This window comes from Filicampus tigris, chromosome 8 (assembly GCF_054856515.1).
Source record: "Filicampus tigris isolate MCC_2025a chromosome 8, RoL_Ftig_1.0, whole genome shotgun sequence".
Lineage (NCBI taxonomy): Eukaryota > Metazoa > Chordata > Actinopteri > Syngnathiformes > Syngnathidae > Filicampus > Filicampus tigris.
Window position 1 is genome coordinate 13807329 of NC_141224.1, and position 13414 is coordinate 13820742.

The 13414-nt window shown below is 39.5% G+C and overlaps 1 protein-coding gene across 2 annotated transcripts in view; it reads left to right on the plus strand.

Annotated features, from left to right (window-relative positions):
* Positions 1–13414, plus strand: part of kmt2bb (lysine (K)-specific methyltransferase 2Bb) — a 30910-nt gene that overhangs the window by 5816 nt on the left and 11680 nt on the right. For both annotated transcript variants that reach the window (XM_086037589.1, XM_086037590.1), the window contains exons 5-28: positions 2221–2340; positions 2600–2786; positions 3478–3715; positions 3804–3871; positions 3966–4217; positions 4365–4471; positions 5539–5664; positions 8514–8627; positions 8727–8873; positions 8966–9058; positions 9149–9266; positions 9417–9530; positions 9963–10147; positions 10258–10359; positions 10722–10832; positions 11156–11232; positions 11377–11600; positions 11783–11886; positions 12019–12156; positions 12307–12465; positions 12551–12668; positions 12763–12841; positions 12932–13092; positions 13227–13394. In XM_086037589.1, coding sequence (XP_085893715.1) covers positions 2221–2340; positions 2600–2786; positions 3478–3715; positions 3804–3871; positions 3966–4217; positions 4365–4471; positions 5539–5664; positions 8514–8627; positions 8727–8873; positions 8966–9058; positions 9149–9266; positions 9417–9530; positions 9963–10147; positions 10258–10359; positions 10722–10832; positions 11156–11232; positions 11377–11600; positions 11783–11886; positions 12019–12156; positions 12307–12465; positions 12551–12668; positions 12763–12841; positions 12932–13092; positions 13227–13394 — 3310 coding nt within the window. The remainder of the gene's footprint in view (positions 1–2220; positions 2341–2599; positions 2787–3477; positions 3716–3803; positions 3872–3965; positions 4218–4364; positions 4472–5538; positions 5665–8513; positions 8628–8726; positions 8874–8965; positions 9059–9148; positions 9267–9416; positions 9531–9962; positions 10148–10257; positions 10360–10721; positions 10833–11155; positions 11233–11376; positions 11601–11782; positions 11887–12018; positions 12157–12306; positions 12466–12550; positions 12669–12762; positions 12842–12931; positions 13093–13226; positions 13395–13414) is intronic.

Consider the following 13414-nt stretch of genomic DNA (forward strand, 5'->3'; position numbering starts at 1 on the left):
GGAGGAAGGATGAAGACCTGAGAGAGTGGCAGGTTATGGCAATGTGAAGGAGGTCAGAAAGATATGGTGGGGCAATGCAATTGATGCCCTTGAAGGTGCAGATTAGTATTTCATATCAGATGCACAATTGGTCAGGAAACTAGTGGAGTTGTTGCAGGACCTGAATGATGTGGTCGATGGAGGGGCTTCTTGTGACAGTAAAGGCAGTAAAGTTTGGGATAAACTGTAGTTTGTATAGTGGGTTTTGGGGGAGATCTTACTGGAGACAGTTTCAGTAATCCAGGCGGAAGGCTATGAAGAAGGAAGGTTGAGGGATGAACAAAGATGATTGATGTTTCGTAAGTGAAAGAATGTGGGCCAGGTGATGCTGTTTATTTGAGCTTGAAAGGAGTGTGCTCGCAAGAATGGCACCGACTCTTAACCAGACTGGAGGAGAAAACGGAGGAATCACCAAGTATGACAGAAAAATTGTTAACTTTTAAGTAGTATGGAATTGGCGCCCATGAGTAAAATTTCGGTTTTATCGCTGTTTAGTAGGGATGTCACGATATCTTAAAGTGACACTTGGATGAGCTTAACATTGGCACGTATATAATAGGTTTGCATGTAAAAATCACATCAGTACTAAAATGCCCACCTCAAAAGACTCTGTAGTGATTTAAGAGCTTTTTTTGTGATTAGGTTTACGACAAATTGCCACGCCCCTTTTTGGGGCATGGTTTATGTTATGTTTTCAGTCTAAGCTGTCTACGTCACGGGAGGGAGCCAAGCGTGGTAATATTGCTCGCTTTGTCAGTTCTGTTGTCTAAAACGGCGACCGATTGCCACCAAAATGCAAATGCACATTACTACTCTTGTCTACTTCAACCTGTGAAAGTATAAAAGTGTCCTGCACAATAGTTTGGATTTATTGACATAAAACGTGATCTCATCATGATCACCTCCACAAAATCAAAAATACCGTGGCGATCGCTTCTCCACTTACACAGGCTGAAGCGGACAAGAGCATGAATGCGCACACGAACCCCGACTGGTTATATTTCGGACATTTAGCGACACTAAACCTGTGTCAACTCTCGGGAGGCAGACGACGACTGGCAGTGGGCAAGCAATGAGGCAAGAATGGATCTTTATTGAGTCACTTATTTCCTGATTTATCCCAAATTTATTAATAAAATAGAAATGACAACTCTTTCCATTTTCCTGATCAAAAAATATATAAAATGAACTTGTTAGTGAAAACATGGCCATCCGGCCCAACCGTCCCTTTAATGTCACGATACGATAATATCACGATATGAACCTCACGGTGCGATAATTATCACGATATTGTGGAGGGGTTGTCGATATATAAAATCCTCACGGTGATGTATAAAAGCTCATGATATTGTAAAAAAAAAAATTAAAGAGCTCATATTAAAAGAAAAACATCGCAATATTCTGTTTTTGTACACAATAGCAGCATTCAAAAAGAAATTGGCTTGGCCAGGCATGGGTCACTATTGACGATTAACGTGGGTCAAATTAAACTGCACTAATAAACTAACCACCAGAGTGTGCTGGTACTGGACAAATGGAAAACAATTTGGGCTTTTAAACAGATTTGTTGCTATTAATCTCGTGACATGACGACGACGATATAATGTGGCAATTTTAATATCGTGATATCATGATATTGACGATATTGTGACCCCCTACTGTTTAGTTATATAAAATTGAATGAGAACCAATGGTTGAGTGCACAGAAGCAGTGAATATGGGAGAAAAGAGGAAAAGTGGCAGTGTTTAGTGGACAGGTAAGGCTAGTTGTCCTCCGTGTAACAATGAAACTTTACATTTATGGAAGATATTCCCAAGAGGTAGGATGCAGGTGATAAAGAGGAGGGGACCCAAGACAGGGCAGAGGCACACCAGAGGAAACAGTGGAAGGGTGGAATTTGAATGATTTCAGTTGAATAAACTGGATGCGGCCAGAGACCACTGTAGAGATGTGTGCATAATACCAGTCTGTTCTGGAGGTTGATACGTGTGAGATAGTATCGGAAGCTGCACTGCAGCCATACCGAGGAGGATGACGATGGCGACTGTAAGCAGCGGCAGCAGAGCATGCCAGCGTTCACTCAATTGGAAGTGACAATGTGACAGTGGTGATTTTTATCAGTGGTTCTTTGAAAAAAATAAATCTTACATGTGTGCCTTTCATTTGTTTCGTTTCTGAAGCTGTTATCAGGACCTGCTGGAGTCCGATCGAGAAATTTGACCTCTAAGAGACAAAGGAGGAAGCGGAGAGTGCCGCTTGTGACTGATGTTACTATCAAGACAGAGCCATCTCAAGGACAAGTGAGTGCGCAAATCAATAAGGCTTGCGGACAACAATCGATCTAACTAAATGTCTTGCATCTTTCTCCTTTACCTTTGTCTATTGAGCCTCAAGATTGCAATGAATTTTCCACGTGGTTTATGTTAAAACTGACACAATGGAACACAAATTCTATGTAACCGCAATGAAATGTTTGAGCAATGTTTCAAATTGATCTCTCTGGCAGTTCTTTGCATCTTCGTGTAAGTAAGCATTTGTTCTGTTTTGTCACCCCTCTAGCTGCAGCTCATCTCGCCCCTTTGCCAAGAGTTCCGTCAAGCAGGAGGTCCACGCATCAAGCATGTGTGCCGCGCCGCTTCTGTGGTGCTTGGGCAGCCTCGGGCATTGGTACCAGATGACATTCCCCGGCTCAGCGCTCTGCCTCTGCACGAAAGAACAGGCATCTCTCCCTCAGCTGTCGCAAAGGGTAGGGAAGCCAAACCATAATCACAGTCACTTCCCGTTTCTTTTACTTTGTTATTTATGTGACTTAGTGTATCAAGGGGTAGACCAATTATTGGCCGGGCAGATTATCCTCGTCAATATTTGACATTTTGACAAATATTGGCACAAGACAGTGTCTATAAACAATAATAGTACGTGTATCAATGGTGTCTGATTCCCTGTAAAATGTTTAAGCCGATTAGATATCAAAATAATGAAATATCCTTGCGAGGAGGCACCTTAGCCAGTGTTTAGCAGGCACGTACGTGATCACTATGACGTAAGATGTGCTGTAACATGGCACTGTTCATTTTGTACTTGTTTCCTGGTTTGTTTTGTTCTAAAAATGCTGTCAAGTATTGCCAAAATTTAGTAGTTGGCTAACTATGTCAGGTTTCATGTTTTTCCTTTGAAAAAGAGAGAAAAGGACATTTACAGTTGCAGAGGCTGATAAATACAGGCCAGGCTGAGCCTCCAAAATAGGTCTATGCAAAGCCTTACGTTCAAAAGGCGGGATTGATCCTCACCAAAATTTAGGTGCACATATCTGCTCATGCCCAATTCATACTCTGAAAAACAACAGTCACAATATTTATTTTATTTTATTTTTTTTTAGGGTTTTTAATTGCCTTTTTATGCTTCTTATGTTTCTCCATTCCTTTCCTGTGTTGCAGATGTTGCTGATGGCTCTCTATCAGAATCAGACAGTCCTGATTTCTCTGATTCAAAAGTCACAAAGGTCAAGAAAACCTCCAGCTTTGTGAAACGAAAAGGACTTGGGCCTTTTGGGTACCGTTCTCGGAGGTGTGGTGTATGCAAGGGTTGCAACCACGAAGAGGATTGTGGGAGATGCATCAACTGCCTTGACAAACCTAAGTTTGGTGGTCCCAACACCAAACGACAGTGTTGCGTGTAAGTTGTTGAATATTCCATTTTTGGTCAGTAAGCGGATGAGAATTCCTTGGAAATAATAACAATTGTGTACTTTTATCCCCACAAGGTACAAGAGATGTGATCAAATTGAAGAGAGGAAAGCGCGAAGACTAAGTGGAAGAACGGCACCCAAAGGTGATTTCTCACTCCTGTCCTTCAAATCCATGTTCTCTGACATATCGTCTTAAAAAGCTATTGACTCAACAAGTTGGGCTTTCTTTCTTTGAAGGTTCAAAACGACGGCGATCCTCCTTCAGTGGAGGACATTCAAGTAATGATGAAGGGATGGAGGGTGTGGCAGATTCGCCTTCTGGCCTCCAGGCAGACAGTAACAGTCCGTCTGTGAGGAAGCAGCCAAAACGTGTTGTAAAACCGCGCGTCTACTTTGACCTGGTGGACTATGATTCAGATTTGGATGAAAAGGACCTAAGCTCAGCCTCGCCAGCTAGAAGGAGAGGCAATGGACCGCGTTTGAGTCCAGGTAAGTAAAACTCAGCAGATCAGCCTGAGCTTTCACTGCCTTGTGCACGTTGCACAGGTAATTACAATATACTGTGTGTACAAGACTATGATTTAGCGTTTGATGCATTGTTAAACCATTATTATTTTTGTTTATTCTCTTCTAAAGACTTTGTTACACTGGATGGATTCCTTGGAGATATATCAGATGATGAGATCCGGCATCGGAAATCTAGCTCACATCGTGTGCCATCTGTTCGACGCAAACCTGAGAAGGTTAGAAAATCTGAGATTACTCTTAAATCAATTATGTGACCCTCCAGCACGCAGCTTATCGGAAGTTGCACGGCAGTGCTTTGAGCTTCAGCTTCAATGTGAAATTGAACGATTTTCAGATTTCTGATTCAAACACTAGTAGAATAAGTAAACATCACTTGCTAGTTGGAATTAATGTGAATTTCTTACCTTTATGCCTCTAAAAACACTTTTCTTGAGAGAGTGTATCTAGAGACTGACAAGTCTGAAAATCTGTTAAACTAATCATCTGCTGCCGTGCGCAAAACAAGGAAAACCATATCATGTCTAATGACAACAGAAAGCTTGCAACCTCGGATTTAATTTAAATCCATCCGTACAGCCGTACGTTTGAACCAACTCCCAGTTTGAAATTTATGTGACACTTCTGAGGACAAAATGGATTCCGAAATACAGAAATATTGGTTATATATGTTATATATGTATATATATAATTTAAATAGTAATGATGATTTCCCAATTAATTGAAAATGTAGAAAATGAAAGAAAAAATAATTATGATATGATATCTGTATGAAAATGTGGAATTTTAAACATCATGTAATGGGAAATAAGTGGGGTTCATTTAATTTATTTCTGTTGTGCTGTATGTGTTGCTAAGGTGTACATTTCACCAACTTGGATCACAATTTTCTCCATTTTCCATCTACTTAATTCCTGATATTTAAATTGACTAATTGAATCTTCACCAAATATTTCCCAATTTCCACATTCTTTGGATCAGTGGGAAATATTTTCAAGGCCCTTTACAAAAATTGATACATTTCAAATTTGACCCAAGTGATCTGTTATGTGTTTGGAAGGGTCACATTTTCAATGGGCTGGGTAACTGTCCCCTTGTTGATGGCATTCTGGTTTTTTTTTCATTTGGCTGGAACACATTGAATTAGTTTCAAAAGAAACCAAAGTAATACAGGCTCCCCAAAGTGTATGTAATAGTCCTTGCCAGATGTCGGTTTGAAAAAATAAAAAGTGAATGTGTGCTTCCAGGTTTGTTCCCTCTCACGTACAAGTTGTTTGTCTTCTAGGGTTTGTCATCACATGCTTCCTTTGAGGAGACACCACCAAGTGTCCTGGCTGCCCTAGCTAATGGATTTGAGCAGAGGGAGGTTGAGTCTTCAAAACCCACCCATAAAATCCGGGTCGACTTCAAGGTATTTTAGGGGGGAAGGGTGGGTCTCACAGATTTTATCAGTATATCGATCAATCCAGATCAGAAAACAGATGGGAGATTTATTAGTTTTATGCCCCTCGATCAAAAGATGTCCCATGAGCGGGGGGATGTGGCTGAAGCAAGGGTTTTATTAAATAATAAAAAAATATCACACTAGAGTTGTAGGGCTGCAGCTATTGAATGTTTTAGTATTGTAGTGCATAGAAGAAAGCTATTTTCTTGCATAGAAACATTATCAGGATGGAATTTAGCATTTCTTTTATCAAAAACATAATCCATTCATTAAAAAATAAAAAAACAAATTAGAATTAAAACAAAAATTAAATAGAAAATGTATGCAACTTTACTTGAGAAGCGAGAATTTTTCCACGTAACATAAAGCAGTAGATTCATTGCTGTACCAGCTGATAAGGAATAAGACAATTCTTTATTCCACTAGAAGTTTTGGAAGTGTTCAAATTAAATGGAGGAAACAAATATTTCCTTCATTCAACTTCACCAAAACCCTACAAAACGTTGTTACTTGGAGTGTTTCACTGGCCATGTCTATCTATACTGAGTAAAATCTGTAAGCACCCTGTATGATGTAATTATGGTCACGGGCATATACTGTACTTGTCACCTTGGTAATCAGCCACAAATTCAACGGTAATCTTAACAAACCTACGTGTTGTGTTGGGTTCTGCTTAAAACAAAGACTACTGTTCTCTTTTGCGATACCCCTTAATCAGTGGCCTGCAACACTTTTTATGTACATTGCACATGCATAGTCTGCCCTCTAGCCTCTGGCGGACTCCGATGCCCTGCCCGTTGTGACGTAGTACCAATGGTTAGTGTGCTTTTGGGCCGCCACAAGCAATTATTTTGCTTGTCGACTAAGCAACAACAGTAGTCGCGATTAGTCGACTAATTAGATAAGATGTAAATGGCGGAAAATCACAGCTGCAAGCTGCTGCTCTTATAATAACTATCATTCTCTTACAGCTTGAATTCTTTATGTACAAACTAATCATCAAGACAATTAAAATGATAATACATTCCACTTTGATTAAACTTTGCAGCTTATACCATCATTCCTGACGTTTTTATAAATGAGGGAGCAACTTTAATTGTCGGAGATACTCTGGCCTTAAACTTTTTAGCTGTGATTGTTTTGTGCATTTTAAAGTGGAACCAAAACTATACACTATGCAGAGTTGCACTGATACAGTGAAATTATTTATAAATATAAAAAGAAATACTTGTATACATATTTCACTCTTCTTTGGCACCATTACTTTATTTGATTTTTGTTAATGGAAGGTAGTAAAATCTGAGTAAATTGGAAAAATGCACTGTGCTAAAGAAAACTAAAATAAGCACTTCTATTGGTTTTTAATTTTGTTTTAATTTAACCTTAATCCAAAAGGTTTTGTTTTTCTTCACTGGTATGCATAATCTTAAAATGTATGGTATGCAACTGAAACAAAAAAGGAAGAACTTTTTTTTGCACTGTAATGTAGTACATCATAACAAACTTATTTTGGGGTTTTATTATGTGTTGCCGACAAGTGGAAAATATGTAATTTTTGTGTTAATTGCGTGCTAATATTTCCCAGTTCATGAACGCATCACTCCGTTCGCAAGAGGTCGAGCGAGAGAGAAAGAGAGAGTGTGAGCTCTTCCTGCTAAGAATGTCCACCACAGGCATAAACACACACTGTTTTGGGTTTTAATAAACATGAGTTCACTGACTAATGCCTCCTTAATCCATAGTTGATGCAACGATATGTTAGCGTACCAAATAGGACATTGTGTTACAACATTATGTCAAATACACACCGTTACGTATGTATGCTAACTACTGCTATTTTACAGACATGAAATCAGGCATATGCCACAACTTTCTTCCGTTTCAAAATGATCTGGCAACCCATTCGTGCTGCCATGAAAGGCAGGTTTGCGTTATATTGAGTATATTTGGTGAAATGCGCTGTAACCTTCGGACTCTGTTGCCAACAAGAATTAGCCCTTACTCTACTTTACCCAAAATGCTTCTGTTTACATCACAGATTACCACTACTGCGCATGTGTGTTGCAACCAGCCAGCGGGAGAAGCATGAAACGATTCAGACTCTAAAGAAAAATAATGCGGCAAATAAATAAATATAAAAATAAATGATGCGTCGACTATTAAAATGAAATGTCGACGATTTTGATCCTGGTGGGGGCGGACTGACAGAATGTAAGGACAGAAGCGATTTTAATGGACGAGGACGGACGGGGTCACAGGACGATTATTTTTATGAATGAGGGACGAGGACGTAAGGGTATCCAGGTCACGGACGGAGGACGGACCGGCAAAAAAGGGTAAAGTGCCCATCTCTGCCGTAAACCGAATAGCTTCTCTTCCGCCTCAGACTTCCTGCTCATATGTGACGTAAGCGCATTGTGCCTGCTTGTAGTTTTGCTTTTCAATGTGTCCATGTTAGTTGCAAAATGCTAATTTTGACTTGCAAATTGCGATGCGAACCTGCTTATTTCGAGTCTTACGTAGAAATTTGGTTTTGCAGGGTTAGGAGACGCACCATCGAACAATACCTTGATAGGCAATCTGCTAGTAGGCATAGCTCTTTTTTTTTGTTTTCAAAATGGTGCTTTAAATGTTAAGCACCTTTTTTTTTATACCTTGTTTACCATTTTTAGAAATACCTGTTTGACAACTACCGTTTCTCGCATCTCTAAACACTGTTATGTTAATAACTACCCATTCATCAATGTAAAGCATTGGTGTTGACAGACAATGTTGTAAATTAATGCAAAGTCATCGTGTTGTAAATTGCTTTTCAGGAGGACTGTACTTTGGAGAATGTTTGGAACATGGGTGGTTTAAGTATACTGACCTCTGCACCCAACATGCCACCACATGTGTGCCTACTTTGTGCCAGTAAAGGGCAACATGAGGTAGTTCTATCAATGAATGCTCTAATGCTCTTCTCACATCAAAATATAACTGTTACAGTTTCAATGTGTGTTTAAACCTGAAATATCTTTCATTTTTAGATGTTGCATTGCCAAGTGTGCTGTGAGCCCTTCCACTGGTTTTGCCTTGAAGAAGCAGAGCGCCCCTCAGTGGAAAACAAGGAAAACTGGTGCTGTCGTCACTGCAAGTTTTGTCATGTGTGTGGCAGGAAAAACAAACAATCCAAGGTACACACCACAACGCATGTGGTGTCATTGTATTTTTATTTTTTATTTTTTTTAATGAACTTCTCACACAGTTTTCAAACATTCTCCCTCAGCCCTTGTTGGAGTGCGAACGATGTCAGAACTGCTATCATGCTTCCTGTCTTGGACCAAATTATCCAAAACAAAACAAGAAGAGGAAAGCTTGGGTGGGTTGTTCTTACCTTAAAACTCCTGAGTCATGCATGTTTTCTTGTCTTCAGATTGTGGAACACATCAATATGATTGTCTTTCTGTAGGTTTGTATGACATGTATCAGGTGCAAGAGTTGCGGGGTCACACCTGGGAAGAGCTGGGACATTGACTGGAACCACGATAAAGGACTCTGTCCAGACTGTTCCCAACTCTTTGAACAGGGTAAACCAATTATATTTGTTTCTTTGAGGCAATTTTATTTGACTCCGTTTGGGTTGTTATTATTATTAATACTAAGCTGTGAGTTCTAATGTCATCTATTACTACCACCTATCTTTTTTTTTTTTAACTGAACATGTTTTGCCTCATCAGGTAATTATTGCCCGATCTGCTTCAAGTGCTATGAGGACAATGACTACGACAGTCAGATGATGCAGTGCGGCACATGTAACCACTGGGTGCATGCTAAGTGTGAGGATCTAACAGGTAATATTTAGCTTGCTCAAATGGATATGTCAAAAATAATGGCTTTTACACAATCCGGATTTGTGGTCCAATCACAATATTGAGCAATATGTATTTTCCCCCCCTTTTTTTAACAATATTTTCTGATATATTTTTGTTTGTTTTGAGGGTTATTTCCCTATTTTTCTCCGGTTTCTCGTGGAAAAGTATATTGATTAACGTACATGTTGGAAACACTCCACAGCCGATCACAATATACAATATAGCCAATCAGATTGGTAGAAAGTCTAAAAAAAAAAAAAAAAAAAAAATATATATATATATATATATATATATATATATAACCGGTTGTTTCTGAATAGAGTTATTAAAAAGTATCAAAATACTTTGTAGCTTTGCGTTTTACATTTTGACATCACTGCTAAATTCTGTCTTCCTGTCAACATATTTCAGATGAACTGTATGAGATCCTGTCCAGCTTACCAGAGAGTGTGGTGTATTCATGTCGGCCATGCAGCGTGACTCAGCCAAGTGCCTGGAGAGAACTTCTCTACATCGAGCTCCGATCTGGAGTAGAGAAGGTTCTAGCCTGCTTGCTGTCTTCCACCCTCACCCAGCACCTCGTTACCTGCTCCCAGGTTAGACCTCTTTTACCATGTCAAAAATATGTAGTCTTAGAATAGTTGCAAAATGGTTCAAATAGATATCATAAAATACATTATGCACTTTTGCTACTGTTGTACTGCAGTGTGAAAAGTTGATGGGACCTGACAGTGGAATGGAAGGGCGACCCGCCTGTGACCTCCGAGCTGTGGGCAAGAAGTTCGACAGAGGCCTTTATACGACGTTGGTGAGTCCAAACACTTCCTCATCTAAATCTGAGATTTTTAAACAAAAAAAATGTTTTATACTATCATCACTGCTTCTCCATTGATGTTATGCCCACTTCCAGATTTGAAAACAAAAAATATGGGCTATAGATGGATATTGTACATTTGTGGTTATGCCAGAAAATGTGTTTGTAGCATTAGACATAGTGGATAATTGTTATATCCACATTCAGTCTTAATGAAGGCCTTTGTATAATGTCACTTGTCAGAGAAGACGTTGAATAGAATTTTGTTTATACAAAAGTTAAATGGAAAACAATCATCTTTTTGGAACTTAGCAATTACCTAATCAGGGTACTACAATGTATTTATTTATTGACAGAAAATGTTCCATGAAGACGTAGTACAGGTGGTGAGAAAAAGGCTCGAACAAGAGGAAAGCCTTCCAGAAGAGCAAAGACCCACTGCCCTGGCACGCTCATACTATTTAAAGGTATATATTTTCCTTTAGCGTGTGAAGCCCCTTAACAAAAATGTCTTTTTGTCACTTGAAGCGTGTTTTTATTCAAATGTTCTGCATCATCAATCAGTTGATAGACATTTTCATTAAAGCTCAGGTATTAGTGATAATACAATTATTTTTTGTTGTACTTAAAATTGTTTGATTTTATGGGTGCTGTCATGAAACAACAACATTTTTGTGTTAATCTTTGTACCCGTTGTTGCAAGTAACAAATGAGATGAGAATTAAACAGCAAATGATACTGTTGTTTATGATATCTGGTAAATGTATAACTAACTGTGTTTTGTCCTAAGCTGCTGGAAGAGGTCTTCAATTGGTTCAACAGTCAAGACCCCAAAGTATGGAATTCGTGTACCAAAACATTGCCCATGTGAGTAATGACTTATTGGTTGTACTGTGTACATGTGGTTATTGCTGGTGAAACTGGTTTGGTCCCAGGCTCAGTAATTGTTTGTGAATAATGAAAGCAATGCACGATTGCTGACTTATTGAATTTTGTTTTACTTCCCTACAGGGGCATGCTGTCACATGCTGTTCATCCACCTACCACAGAGCATGTCTATGCCCAGTGGCAGGAGAGGGAAGAGCTCCTATCTAGAGCTCCTTTGGAACTCTTGCAGGATGATGATGGTCAAAGTTTAGATGAAAGGAAAGATGAGGGTGGACCTCCAATGTCTGCAGCGCATTCAAGCTGGAACCACTTCAAAACCAGCAGTGCCTTCCGGCACAAGTCCAAAGGTAATATTCTGAACACTAGATTCGAGGTGATAACGATTTTTGTTTGTGTGTGGGCTTGTCCATCTATTGTAAAAATTGTAAAATACTGCAAGATTTGAAAAAGAGGTGTGTTGCTTTTTTAGTCATATTTTGTTTTTAACTTTTTTAACCAGTTTTACATTTATATTTTCACATATACCCAGGAAAAAGGGGACGCCTTTCAAAAGCGGATCTGGACACAGGCTGGTCGAAGGATGATGAGAGACAGTGCTCGTTGTGCCAAAAATATGGAGACCGTAAACCCAATGTAAGTAATGTAATCCACATAAAATGTCCTAGACACAGACATCCTTTGTACATGTTTGAGTACTTAACAGTAAGATGGGAAATTTTCTTGGCTACTGACAAAGTTATACAAAACCTTTGTGGTGTTTTGTAGGATGCAGGCAGGTTGTTGTACCTGGGCCAGAATGAGTGGGCACATGTCAATTGCTGTCTGTGGTCAGCTGAGGTGTTTGAAGAGGACAATGGCTCTTTACTACATGTACACAGTGCTGTCACAAGGGGTCGCTTGATGGTTCGTTTCTAAATACAGTGTTTTTCTTGGCCAATATAATTTCTGATTGTCAATATATCCATCAGGTCTCTGTACAGTAGTTTTATAACTGCTCCTGTTCCATCAAGTCAAAGTAATATTGTGTCCCTATCTATCCTGTTTTGCTGGTAGCGGTGTGAACGGTGCAACCAGACAGGTGCCACGGTTGGCTGCTGCCTGACTTCTTGTCAGAGCAACTATCACTTTATGTGTGCCCGCTCCCGTCACTGTGTATTCCAAGATGACAAGAAGGTCTACTGCCACAAACATAAGCATCTGATCAGTGGAAAGGTAATGGTTCTACCATGCCCATTCTAAATTATGTGTTTGGTGTTTTGAGCTTGAGAAGAAACTTTTTTGTGTGTGTGTTTTGAAGGTGGTAACCGGTCAGGAGTTTGAAGTAAACCGAAGGGTTTATGTGGATTTTGAAGGCATCAGCCTTCGCAGAAAGTTTTTCACTGGACTGGAGCCAGAGTTAATCAATGTCATGATTGGTATGGCTTAAGTCACTACTTTTCGTCACTTTTTGTTGCAGTACTGACTCCATCCATGTTGGTTTAATGGTTTGTATACATTTTCTCTACACAGGTTCTCTACAGATTGATAAACTTGGTGTCCTTTCAGAACTTTCAGCAAACAGAGGAAAGTTGTTCCCTGTGGGATTTCAGTAAGTTATCTGTTTTTTTGTTTTTTTTTTAAGTAAAACATGACTACTGATTGAATAACATCTATTAAAGCTCTTGTTTTCTTACCGTAGGTGTTCTCGCTGGTACTGGAGCACCATTAATCCACTGCGAAAATGCAAATACACATGCACAGTCCGTGAAGTCCAACCTTTAATACCAGAGAAACCCATTGAGGAGATGCCTGACCAAGGAGACAATCATACCATCGAGCACAACCCCTGCCCATTACCGGGTGTGTATCTTACTACATGTACACAGTATCACCTTTAGCAAATAATGTCAATTAGGACGATTACTACTGTAGAATGAATTTACAAACGAAATTAGCAATGTCTTTTTTTCTTTTCTTTTCTTTTTTTTATGCAGAATATGAGACCCAAGTGACTGATACATCAGAATCACAGCCCCACCCAGAGGAACGACTTGTTACAGTTCAATCAACAAAACCAGATCATGGAGCAAAGCCAAAGCTTCCCAGCTATCCACAAACCAGGCGACCAGCTGGAGGAATGTCCCGTCCTTTGCCATCCCCAGGTAAAGTATTTCTTTGAATG